The sequence below is a fragment of the Oenanthe melanoleuca genome, chromosome 17, assembly GCF_029582105.1.
Source record: "Oenanthe melanoleuca isolate GR-GAL-2019-014 chromosome 17, OMel1.0, whole genome shotgun sequence".
Classification (NCBI taxonomy): Eukaryota; Metazoa; Chordata; class Aves; order Passeriformes; family Muscicapidae; genus Oenanthe; species Oenanthe melanoleuca.
In genome coordinates, this window is record NC_079350.1 from 947,071 (window position 1) to 960,487 (window position 13,417).

Genomic DNA, 13,417 nt, shown 5'->3' on the forward strand with positions numbered 1-13,417 from the left:
GAGTGCTTGGCTGGGCAAAGCAGGATCCCTTTGAGATGCCATTCTGAGATGCCAGAAACACAACCCGTCCCTGCTCCAGGTAACTGAGCACTAACCCGGATCAGTTAAACATCACTGGGGAGCTGAGCAGGGCCTGGCTCTGCTGCTCTCTTGGCAAACTGAGGCACAACAAGTGACTGATGACTGCACATAGCCCAGAGCTTACTGTACCACAGCATTGTCCCCTACCACCATGGGCCATTTGTCAATGAAACTGGTGTGAGACCCAGAAAGCTGCTCAGGGGGACCAAGGTCTGGTTGACTGAGGGCAAGCGGGCAGTGAGAGCAATTGTTCTTTATTTTTGGGCTGGAACAACCTTGGCAGCCCACTCACAGAATCGTGTTTGGTTGACTGAAAATGAAAGGAATCATATAAATCAATAATGGCTGAAAAGTGCCTTTGTCATGGCCCTTTGAAGATGCTGTACTGAAGCCAAGGTGGCTCCCAGGGCACCGGCTATTAACCCGCACAGGGGTCACGCATGGAGCTGCTCAGGGAACTTTGTACTGGCTTGCTTAGGGGCTTTGTTTAACTTCAGCTGCTGTAACAGAGCTCCTAAATAACAAACCCAGTTTGGAACATGGACAATGGCCAACACAGCAGAGACAATAAAAGAGCTGCTCCAGCAGTAAAGGGGAAGGGAGCAGGGACAGCCCAGTGGTTATCAGGCAGCCACAGGGTGTGGCAGGGGCTGGGGTCCTGTCACAGCTCCCAGTTCAGGACCCTGCTGAGGCAGGAGTCAAACCCTGCTCTATTTGATGCAGCACAGCTTTTGTTTAACCACAATTAATGGAAAACCTCTGGCCTTTACCAGTAATATGGAAGGCACCTTATACATCCTGCTCCCCTGATAATACTCCACCATGTTCTATATATTGCACTTAATATCACCTTGTCAGTCAGAGAAGCAATAATACATTAATGAAACCCAGCAAATAATTATTGTGTACAATCAGATTATGCTTTATTAACAGTATCATAATTGAGGAATCTCTGCACATCAACCGTATTGTCCACGGATGTGCACGAGACCCCTCTGTTTATGCACGCCCCTGGACCAATCAAACAACAGCCATCACTAATAAAGGTTTATTTAATTCTCACAGTAAAATTTTAATATCACCAGCAGCCTGGGGAAGCCTCAACGAGTGGATTTGCTTGACATCAGATCGTTTCCATTCTGCTAGTCCCAATACTTCTTAATCTTTAATATCAAGGCAATTAAAATTAATGGCCACTCATCCAGAGCCACTGTGGGCAGTGTTTCCTTGACATCAATTGTTTGATGGGATTACCTAGAGGTTAAACTAACAAGCAAGGTTTAATTGGAAGCAATGAGAGGAGCAGTGCTCGTACGTTATGTTTAACCCGCACACCACATCTAAATGAGTATCCAGAAATGTTAAACTGCTCCTCAGACCAAGGCACAGGGCTGGGGCTGCCAGAGAGGCACAGCAGCCTGGGGGTGCCACAGCCACTGTCCCTGCCCCCTGTGCCCAACGACTCTGCTGCCATGTCACACCAGTGCAGGGCAGAGTGTGAATATGGGGACACCCAGAGACATGTGGGGACACCCAGGGACACCCAGAGACACCCAGGGACACCCAGGGGATGCAGCCACAGCTGGGCAGGCACGGCTGACACAGGCAGCTGGACCTGGCCAGGCCAGGGCCAGGGCATGGCTCCAGCAGGCACTGCCAGGCAGCATTCAGGATCCTGCCTGCTTGGAGCACAGCTCACCTGGCTCGTGCTGCTGGCACTGCCATGGTCCCAGGGAAGAGCAGGGCTGCAGGGCTGGGCTCCCCTCTCAGCACCGGGACCCAGCTCCTCACCCAGCCCCATGCTCACCCTAAACATGGAAGTTGGCTCCATCATGAGCTGCCTCACAACACATTTTTCATTAAAACAAACTATCTTTTCACATAAAAAAAAACAATGAACATCTTTCTCCTCCTGATCATTAAAGGCAAATTAATTAATTGGGCTTAATTGTATATTACATTTCAAACAATACTGTTGCACTTATTTATCATGTTAATTGCAACGTTAAATAAAAAGACAATAAATTATTACTTAAATCATCAAGATGCCTGATGTGGGATTTGGGATGGGGCAGGCCTGCCCTGTGTCTCCAGAGTGGGTGATTTCCTGGGATAAATCAGTGCTCACTCAGCAAAGACACTGCTGATGCAAGAGCATCGCTGCTGGAATTAGGGAGCTACAGATCCATGGATTGTGGAAATCTTCCCACTGTGTTTCCATGTTTGTAGCACAGTCTATGTTTCATACCTAAGACATGGTACAAACCTTAACATGTTAAAAATCAATGTTGAGCAGTTCTGTGATCTAAACCCAAGAATTTTACCTCCAAAACTATTTCATTATGCTGCAGCTTTTTTTCCTTGCTTTCCCCATCAAGTCCAGGAGTTAGGATCCCCTCCATGCACAGTTTTCCACCTGCTCACAGAAACACTCAGAAGCAGGAGGGGCCAGAGGGATGCTAGAAACCAGCTCCTGCATCCTTTCTTTAAAACAATGTTAAATATATTCCCTTGTCAACCACATCCTTCTTTTGTTTGAAGCAGTGAAAAATGTTATTGCTGTACTCCAGTGCCCCGCTCTCAGCTCTGGCTGTGCCCTCTCTCCAGCCTGTGTGATGGACTGATGGTCGTTTGTGACACCCTGAAAGAGGCTCATCTGCAAAAGTATAAAACATCAGCCTTGCAGCCATGCTAGGGGAGAACAGACAATACAGTTTATCTGCCTCCAACGTGCGCTGATGGGGCAGCTCTAAATTACAGCCGACAATGTTCTCTGCTAAGGACATTTTTTTCCCCAGAATTACCTTTTCCGCACTCTTAAAATGAAATTGTGTGAGGTTTTCATCTTAATAAATAGTTTGTCTTTATGCTTTTCTTGAAAAACCTTCTCTACATATTATTTTAAACACCGATATCAAAACTGAAGCCATCGATCTCCCACCTGCAATGAAACGATTCTGGGAGACAATTTTCTTTGCAGCTCAGTAAAGTGCCATGGCAGCAGGATTTCCAGTCAGCAGCTTAATCTGGGGGGAGGATGACCCAAAACACTCACTAATTAAGTGTTTGAGGGAGAAAATGTTCTGCCATGAATCTGCCCCCAGCATGTACAAGGCACTGACAGTACAAGAGAGAAACACTTGGGATCATCGCTAGAAGAGGCTGCAGAGGAGCCTGGCTCAGCCAGGGAAAGGACAAAACCTCCTCATCAAAGACGAGCCAACAGCTCCAGAGTTTGGAAAGCCATCCCTTAATGTTATTTATTCCTTTTTTCAGCTCTTTGACCCTCCAGGGTATGTGCAGCACAGGAGGTAAATGGGGCATGGTGACAGGCACAGCAAGGTCCAAGGGACACTTGGTCAAGGCTGAAAATACACACACAGAGATCTTCCAGGAAAGCCCTGAGTGAGCTGCAGATCAGTCACCTCCTGGGTGCCACTGCTTGTCCCCTGCCATGCTGCTCCTGCCAGGCTTGCAGTGACTGCTCAATTCACTCTGAGTTCTGCTGTCACTCACCAGAGCAGTGTGTGGGGGGCTGCTCTGCAGTGCCTGCTCAGAGCTCTTCTACTGCATGGCCTCAAAATTATGCACCCTTTTCAGGCAGAGAAATTCACCTCCAGCCCAGTTTGACCTACAAAATACCAACTAACCCTGCAGTACTGCCATGCTGCCTTTGGAAGTGCCTTTGGAAATCAAAGATTAGAGCATCCATGGTATTCATGCTCCCTAGCTGTGACAGCAGATCCATCAGGAACTCAAGCAACCAGCTGATCACAGGCACTCCCTCTGTCTCATACAGCTCCTTTCCCAGTACATGATACATGGCCCCATTTCCAGCTTTTACCATATCAACCTGAGTTTTTCCAAGTCATTTATAACATCTTGCCAGAGCAAAGTTCCAGCTATGGCCAAGGGCCCAGTCCTGCAGCCCTGGTGCCAGGCTGGATGGGCAGCACTGCCCTTGTAGCAGGCTGGCAGTGTCCCCCAGCAAGGCTGAGGGTGCTGGATGCAGGGCACAGTGCAGCTACTCCCATCACTCACTCAGACTTCCTAATGCATTCAAGAAACAACTAATTCATGTCTGTATCAAATATTAAAAAGACAAACCTATATTCCTGTCACAGGCTCTCTGCCACTGCTGGGTTGTTGGACCATCTGCCTGCCTTTTATTTCATTCTACAGCATATACATTAAATCTTATCAAACAACCAATTAAAAGAGAAATCAGATCTATTAGCACTAGAAGCAATCAGTTATGGCTTCTCAAATGTTCCATCTCATTTCCTACAGTCACTTCAGCCTTATCTTGATCAGTCTTTTTATCTGTCCACACCAAGGGATCACTGAGTCCTCCCTGCCAGGCAGGACTCACCACTGGGTGCAGAGGGAACAGCTCTTCAGCAGGTCTGCTGGGCTTTTCCCATGTCATCTCCCCCAGTCACATTAACCAAAACTGAAGAACTTTTGGTTTCTTTAAGCTGGTGTTGATGGCATGGCCTCTCCTGACTCTACAGCAGGCTGCCTGGACCCCCTTACTGAAAGAATTGCCACAAACCATCTCATGCCAAGGACAGAGACCAGCAGCAAGATGAAGGCTGCAGACCCCAGTGTGGTCACTTGTGTGTGGCACTCTGTGCTTTCAGGCTCTTTGGCTGGTCCAGGCACCCACAGCAGCTGCAGGGATGCCTGAGGGCATGGGGACAGCCCAGCAGCCACCAGGGCTGCAGTCACTTGTGAGATGCTAAGAGCCAGGGAGGAGCAATGTCAGGGGGAACTGTGTGCTGAATTTCCCTCAAAAACTTCCTGCCCATCTCCACAGCTATTTGTAGATGGACTGGGAGAAACTGCCTCCATCCCCATCCTGTACCTGCCCCTGGCACTGAGCACAGGCCCTTCCCAGCTGGAGTGAAAAGGAACAGGCAAGGAGCCAGCAAGGCACACACGCCTGTCCTAGGGCAGCTCTGCCAGGGCTGCTACTGTGGGTGCAGCCAAAGCCAAGTAATTCCAAATGTGGAGAGGCTGGGCAGCCTTTCATTTGAAAGTCTTCAATAAAGTGCCTGAATTTTTCATGTGTTCAATGGAGGCCTATAAAGTAAATCTCAACTCAGGTCTTAATTATAAAGCTAAAGGTTGAGTTGCTAATAATGCCAATACTGCAGCCTGCAATCATTAATAGTTAACACATGCGCCGCAGGCAGCACTCCTCTCAAGGAGCTGAAATATTGATAAGGGAGCTGAGGGACAGGGAGGAGCCAGCACAGCAGCCCTTGCCACAGGAGCAGGGTGGCTGCAGAACTTGGAACTGCAGGGCACTTCCCTGCCACACAAGCTCAGGCTCTTCCCCAAGCTGTACAAGCCAGATTTGTGTGAGAATAACTGGGGTTTCTAGCAAACATACAGGCCATGTGGAATGCCAGGTGATGTTTTGCATTTTGAGCTGCCTGGTGAAGGGAAACTCAGTGGTGTTATCAGCCTGAGACACCAGTCTGAGCTGTACTGTGAGTACAAAGAACTTTGAGGTACTTTGGCCCACACAGAAAGCAGCTGCAGCCGGTGACAGCACAGTCCCGACTGGGGGGTGCTGGGTTTCTTGCATTAACTTCACAGTAACAGCTATTATGTGTGGTAAAAGGAGCAAATCTGCCTAATGCAGTTTTGCCACAGAGAAGCCACTTGTGTCACTTCAGCATAGCTAGAGGCTATGAATTTCTGACTGGCTTAGAAAAACAACTTTGAGCCATCAAAGAAATTTGGATCTATAAAGATAGATCCTAAATTTGTCAGTAAACCATCCTTTCCTCAAAATCCTGCTCAGCTGAACGAATTCAGAGCAGAGCAAGGCTCAGCCAGGAGCCTCACTGCTGTGCACAGGGCAGGCTGATGTGAAGTGGAGTGCAGACCTTGCTGCTTTTTATTCTTATCTTGTTCTCTGTGCACAGACCTTTGTAACCCAGCACAGTCTACAGCCTTTCCTGCAGAGCTCAGCCATGTCCCATCACCCTGCACACCTCCTCAGTGATGAAGGGGTGACAGAGGTGCTTTGGGCAGGCCTGGCTCTGTACCTGCTGCTTCCACTGGAGCCACCTGGCAGAGCCTGGAGGGAGATGGCAGCATAGCCAGGAGATGGGCACACCGTGGTGCAGGGCCCACCCCCTGCTGCTTACCTGTGATACTGTGATGCTGCATTTCTTTGCCAGCTCTTCTTTGGCTTCTTCACTGGGGTAGGGGTTACTGAGGTGGGAGTAAAAATACTCGTTCAAGATTTCCGTGGCTTGTTTGCTGAAGTTACGCCTTTTCCGTCTGAAATGAGGAAAGGAAAACATCAGTGTTCCTCCAGAGGCCAGCAGGTCCCTGGCAGGGTTGGATGGGGAGCAGCAGCCTATGTTTCACAGCCTGGACTGCAGCACAGAACAACACAGCAGAGCTGTCCTGGCACCCTGACCCCTTTGGGCTCCCCAGCACCACAGGAGGGAGCAGCAGGCAGCAACAACAACCCAGCCCCACAGGCTCAGGATTCTGCCTTTGGCTTCACACCCCCACCTCCCCACAGGGCCCATGCCATGGAGCACAGGCCACGTTCACCTGCTGTGGCAGAAAAGGTGAGGCAGGTGCTGAGCCAGCAGCCTCCCCTGTGGCTCATCCGCACATAAGGGAAAGGTGTAAGTTTAAGTTTTAACATAAGTGAGTAAGTCAGTAAGTTTTACTGTGAGCTCTAATGCTTTTAGTAAGTAAAAGGTTCAAATGCCAGAGTGGAAGTGCGAGTTCTAGTGAAGGCTGAAAAACATATTAATGTTTTCAGTAGAGCTCCAAGACCATGGTTGTAAACAGTACTTAGACATAATAGAGCTATAGTAAGAATATTGCTTACATTTTTTAAATAGAACAAGGTAAGTTGTATGCGTAGTCTATACGTAACCAGGAGTGTTAAAAAACTAGAATTCTAATAGATTAGGAGTGGTGGTCTGTTAGGAAGATCCTATATAAGAGTATGTATTAAAAAGTTAGTGCTTTTGCCAGGGCTTTTGCTTTTTCCTTTTGCCATTGCTTTTTGCCATCACTTTTTGAGACTGTTGTGCTTTGTAATAAATAACTCTTTAGCAACTATTAGCTGTGTCACTGATTTAAGATAACCCGAAAAAGTTAGTGCCTAGAGCACTGTAACCTCACAGGGTACACAGCCCAGCCCAAAGCTCCTGGCCAGAGAGCTCCTCTGTGCCAGCAGCAGCCTGACAGACCCTTCCCCTCCCTGCCCTCCTTGCCCTCCCTGCCCTCAGCACAGGTCAGCTGGGCCCTGCACAGCTCCTGGGGTGAGGACAGTGCCACAGGATGGGGCAGCGCTGACATGTCCTCACACGGCCCTCCCTGAGCTAATTGGCTTCCAACTGCAAGTGGATTTCAGGGCTTTGTGAGCCAGACCCATCTGTGCCCCTCCTGCCACGGGCTGCACGGGGCCCAGGCTCTGTCCCTGCGTGGTTCAGGTCCCACGTGTGTCACCTTGGGGCACGGAGCCCTGCACAGAGCACCTGCAGCAGCTCCGGCCAACAGGAGCCACCAGCCACCATGGCAGCAGCGCCTGCACAGCTGCAGCTCCATCCATCCCTCCAGCCAAGGGCTGTTCTCCCTGTGCAGAGCAGCCTCTGGAAGGCTGCAGTGGGACATTTCCTTGGAGCTGCCTCCCCAGGGCTGTGCAATAGCGCCGTGCCCCAGGCCAGCCGGCAGCAAGCGCGCTGTGCGAGCGCCGGTGCTGGAGCTGTGCTGTATCCTGGAGCAGGCAGGCTCCCTCCCCAGAGCTCTGTTTATCTCATTACTATGCTTCTGCTCATTTTGCCTTATTTACCTTCCTCCTTTTTAAAGAAATCACTTTAAAATGTACATCTGCAGGCTCTACCTTTGCGTTTCCGGAGCTCTCCATAGACATCTCCTCCAACTGCCTGCAATTACCCTGATTTCCCACACCTGCCAGTGACCTCCTTGTTAATAACATTATTTTGGTCTTGTTTAGCTCCTTGCAGCTTTCAGGTGTGAAGTCTGAGCTGCTGGAGGAGGGAGGCTCGCTGTGGTGCCTGCTGCTCCTCCCTGCTCTGCTCTGCTCTGCTCTGCTCCTGCTCTGCCAGGCCCTGCCAGCTGCCAGGAGCCCTGTGAAGGGATGGGGATCACTGCCCCACCTCATCAGGTGTCAAAACAGTGGTGACTGTGCCTGTCCCCCCTCCTAATCACTGTCTGCCTGCTTCTGCTCAGGGGGCTGGGGGTCCTGGGGACAGGCACCGAGCTCTAGCAGTAGGGCAGGTGTCCAAGGTGGGGAAAACAAGGCCAGACTTTGCACTACAATTTCTAGAAAAGACCTTGCTGCTTCTGAAAGCCTACAGAGCAGGGGGTCCCTTCCACAGCAGCTGTGGATGAAGGCTTTTATTAGGACAGAACAGCTTCTCCCACCCGTCCCTGCTGACATGGGACACTGCTCCCCAAAAGAGACAGGGGCACTTGCCTCTGCCTTACCTGGCATCGAGGAACCTTGATCTTAAAATCATTACTGCTTCACAAGTGCTTTGTTTGAGCTGCATCTGGATGGAGCTGAACTTTCGATGGATGATGCCCACCATCCTTTCAATCTCCTTGGGAGAAATGGGACGTGTCCGGCTCTGTTCTCTGAGGAGGTTCATTACATGAGTGGTAAATTCATTACACGCCTGTGGAGGAAGAAGAGGCTCAGATGTGGGTTTGTGCTGCCCCACAAGGACACAAGCTCCAACCTGGCTGCTGGGGGAAGGCAGCACTGGGGCTGGGGGACCCTCCCATAGCCCTGTCCCCTCCACACTGTGCCCAGGCACCAAAGGGAGCCCTCAATTACTGTCACAGACTGTGACATGGTGATATAAACTTCAGGCTGAGCCATCACCAGGAGCCTCCTGGCCCAAGCCTCCACACATGCTGCTGTCCTGCCTTCCCTCTGCAGGCTGGAACCTGCCAAAAACTCTGCTAGCTCTTCCCTCTGAAGCCAGGATGCAAAATACATATGTAATATGTCTGACAACCACGTTTTCAAGGATTCTCCAACATTTCAATAGATTGTGTGAGGGAAGGAGTTAAAAGTGAAAAGTTTATGCATCTAAAAACTCATAATTTCCTATAACATTTGCTGAACGTCTCACAACTTATTAAGTGAAGCCATCTATGAATGCAAATGCTGATTAGCAATTTGGCAATAGCCCAACATTCGCAGAATTCACATAGCTTTTCTTTAAACCAGTAGTTCATACATGATTAATTAGAACATCTCATTTATGTAGTGTGCACTTTAGCTCATTACTCTAAGTAAAATTCGTTAAGTATTTACATTTAGATAATTAAAATCTGGGTACACCCTTAAGAAAGATGCATACACTTCAGGCAAAGTGATTTTTTTCTTTACACTACTGAAAGTAAATTACAGGCTAATTTACATCCTCACAGCACCCGTTGGAGCCAGCTCAGTGAGCCCAGTGCAGAGCCTTTGGCTTGGCACCACCACGGGCACAGCCCAGCCCAGCACCTGCCAGCCCAGCTCTGCCAAGCCTCTCTGAGCTCCAGGTGAAGGAGTTGGACATGTCTCACCCTCACTTCCCACCAGCACATTCTTTCTTTTATTAGGGGACAACCTGAGAGTGCAGAAGTTCAGCCCTCTGACCAAAGCATCAGCACCAGCTTTGGCTCTCCCAGGAAATGTTGCACAGAAGGGAAGGGGACACAGGCACCAAAATGCAGCAGCTCTCCCCCTGAAATCAGGCAGCAGCTCTGACTGTTCCAAAGTACAGCTGAACCCAAGAATTTGGCACTGGATGGATGTTCCAAGCCCCCTTCTTTTCAGATCTGGATAATTCAGTTTTAAAGTAAAATAAAATTGGCAACTGTTGCATTAGAAATACTTTCAGGTATGTCTTTTCTATCAGAGATTTAGCATCAAAAACTGGATATTGAAAAGCAAAAACTAGTTTCTCGCTTTCAGGAAGCAAAAACATTACCCCGACTACTTAGCTTGCCTGATGAGACTTGGTTTGGCTACAACTGTTTGGAGAGCCTGGGTTTAATTCATCTCCACCAGCACCTCCCCTCTGCAGAGCTGCCTCACAGCACAGTGGGAGGAAGCTCAGAAGACTCTGATGCTTTGTCTTGTTTCTCTTGTTTATTTATAGCGTCCAAGCTACTTGATCCCTTTTCCAGGACTATTTTTCAGGCCTCTGCTTGGTGCCCAAGACATTATTAATAATGTCAGGTTATAAGTGATGGCCTTGTTAACCTGCTCAGAAACCTTGTAGGAGCAGGGATGCTCCTGCTGCCTCAGTGCCTCATCACGACTGCACGGGAAAAAGAGAGGAAATGGCCCAAAACAACGTTGAGGGACAGGGTGGCAGCCAGTGCTCTGTGAGGCTGGTGGTGGCTGTGCCCCAATTCGGGGTGAGTTCAGGAGACATCTGTGAACATGGGAAGTGGGCTCCCAGCTGCTCCGGGAGGCCTGGGACCCTTACACTACTTTTGCCTACAGCAAAAAATGTATTTCAGTGTAATTACAGCAGATAGCTTTCAATATGTCATCCCTGCTGTAGGAGCTGTAAATTATGGAAGGCGCTGCCTGTGCGTGGCCATTTCTCCCGGCGCCCGGCGAGGGAGCGCTGGGTGATGGCGTGACACACTTTCCATTTCTCTTCCCCTTTTTTTTTTTTTTTTTCCTGAGTGCATTCCCCTGACTGGCAACAAATATCAGGATCAAACTCTGCCTGGAAAGTGTCTCCAGGAAGGCACTCTGGTTTCTGCTGCCGTGGGATGGCGGGAGTGCTGGCTGGGCAGGGACAGGAGCGGCTCTGGTGCCCAGCACGGGCTCCCTGCTGCAAGAGGCTCCTGCTCCCACAACCTGTGGCGCCAGGGGCTGACATGCCAAGCCCTGGCTGCCTCTCGGGCACTGCAGTGAGACAAACCAGCAGGAGACAGTTTGCTGCCAGGCTGGGGAAATCATCATACGTCTGTTGAGCAGACGTGGCTGGGTGTCAGGATCCGTGGGGAAGCGTGCACGTCTCATCCTCAGCTCTACCTCTCTCTCCTGCTCCAGCAGCATTTGAGCATCCTCCAAAACTTCCTGTGGTGTGGACGGATGGCTGTGACATTTCAGCCGAAACCTTTGTAAATGGAGCTACAGGGCAAAAAATGCTCCTGCTTCCCCCACGTCATTAAACTTATTAGAGTCCAAGGATGTTTGCCAGGAACCGGCTGCAAGCATGGAGCTGCCACTCTCTGGCCCAGATCTGCCTGCAGCCTGTGTCACTGTGCCTGTGTGAGATTCTGCTGCTGCTGCTGCTGCTGCTGCTGCTGCTGCTGCTGCTGCTGCTGCTGTGTGGGGCTCATTAACCCCACAGCCACCCCCATCCCAGCTGCACAGCAGGGCATGGAGAGCCTGGGGCTCCACACAGCACTACTGGGGCCTTGGGGAGTCAGGGGATAACAGCAGGTTTGCACAAAGACCCTGACAGGTGTTTGCTCAGTTATTTGTTCTCCACTTGAACAACACAGTGAAAGAGAGAGCATAGCCAAGGCAGTGCCACTGTCACCTGAGACACACAGTGCTGCTGGCACCTGGCAGCACGTGGCAAATGTTCTCAGTGCCACTGGCATGGCAATGTGTTGGGTCACCAGGCCCAGTGGTGAACACAAACCTACAGGTCTCTGCAGCATGCTCTCACTCCAAACAAAGACACTGTTCTGGCATCTGCCTGAACCAGGATTTCCCTAGCTCCTGTCCCAAAGCCTGGGTGCTCTGCTGGTGTCTCCCTTCCCGCTCTCTTCCAGCCTGCTCCAGCTGACCTGCCATGGCCAAGTCTTGTGCTTGAGTCTCCTGCCACCTGCTCCAGGAGCCTGTGGGCTGAGACGGCCAATGCAGTCCTTGTCTGCCTGTGCTCCACAACTTGCCAGAGCCAGCTGTGTGAGACCTCAGGGCAGAGGGTGGCACAGAGTGACAGACAGGGTGATCTCTCCTCCTCTCTGCCACTATGGGTTGAGCAAAGGGGAGAACACACGGGCTTGGGCATTACTCTTGTGCAGTTACAGACAACAGAAAACACTCAGGCATGCAAGACATGCATTCTGGCTCCAGCCAGCAGCTCCTTGGAGCCCAACACTCCCATCATGGCTCTCTATGGGCAGAGGGGTGGAGAAGGGGAGGGGGGGGTTGTGGTCCAGAGTGGGCAGTGGTGGGCACTGGCAAGCAGAGGAGAGCAGTGTCAGGTACACGAACAACTGAGAGGCTGATGTCTGACCTGTTCATATTTCTCCAGCTCTGTGTGATAGATTTGTCTGATCTGGGTCAATTTGGCTCTGTAATCTGAGTGTTCAATAGAGTTATCTGAAGACCCTCCAGAGGCTGCTGCGGCTGCAGCTGCTGCCGCCGATCCCCCACCTTTCTCTGGACCTGAGACTCCTTCTGCCAGAAGCATATTGTCTAGTCTCATTAGCTGAGGGTCGGGAGGGTCTTCCTCCTGGGCTCCTCGGATGCTCAAACCTTGGGCAGAAAAGAGAGAAAAGAGAAAACACAGTCAGTACTTCTGCATCTGCCCAGCCACTGCCCAGCCACGAGCCCTCTGTGACACCCACCTGCCCCAGCCCTGCCCCAGCCCTGCCCCAGCACCCCAGCCACCCCATCTGGCAGTGCCACAGGGGGATGGCAGTGCCATGGGACCCTCTCTGTTCCCACACTCAGCAGGAACCTGTGTAGGCTGTGCCAGATGTGCCAGCAACACACAGCTGCCAGGCACGGACCTGGGCACCAGCAATGTGCTTTTTTTGGGGACAGCACAGGATTCCACACTGTCTGTCCCAAGGAGGACACGCAGTGGGAGATGACCTCCCCACTGGCCAACTCTCCAACTCAAGAAAGTACAAGGCATTAATTTTGCTCTACAATACACATTTTAAACCTGTTACCTTCATTTAAAACCATAATTCTATATAATTTCATAGGAATAATAAAAATCTCTTTATATTATTTCTGTTGCCTGTTCAGAGGTGCACAGGCACAAGCTGATGATCCCCCACATTGTCCTGGTGTCCCTGAGCTGGCACACACTGTTGGGGACAGCCCTGGCACGGCTCAGGCCACCCATGCTGCAGCCAGGGAAGGTAATGCTGCACCTGGGAGTCCCTGCAGCAGCAGAGATAGTGCCTGGCCAAGGGAGAGCTGCACCCACCCCTCCTCTGCCAGGCCCCACTGCCCTGGCAGAGTTCCTGGCCTGCAGTGCTGTAACACAGGGGTGATTTCCTCAGTGAGCTGTTCCCCTGTTTGTCACACTCCTCCTCTGCTCTGCTGTCAGCATGT

At 50.7% G+C, this 13,417-nt stretch overlaps 1 protein-coding gene across 7 annotated transcripts in view; it reads right to left on the minus strand.

The window, feature by feature from the left end:
• Nucleotides 1-13,417, minus strand: part of PBX3 (PBX homeobox 3) — a 99,910-nt gene that overhangs the window by 6,028 nt on the left and 80,465 nt on the right. For all 7 annotated transcript variants that reach the window (XM_056505169.1, XM_056505170.1, XM_056505171.1 and 4 more), the window contains 3 exons: nt 12,363-12,604; nt 8,578-8,768; nt 6,246-6,381 (listed from right to left, as the gene is read on the minus strand). In XM_056505169.1, coding sequence (XP_056361144.1) covers nt 6,246-6,381; nt 8,578-8,768; nt 12,363-12,604 — 569 coding nt within the window. The remainder of the gene's footprint in view (nt 1-6,245; nt 6,382-8,577; nt 8,769-12,362; nt 12,605-13,417) is intronic.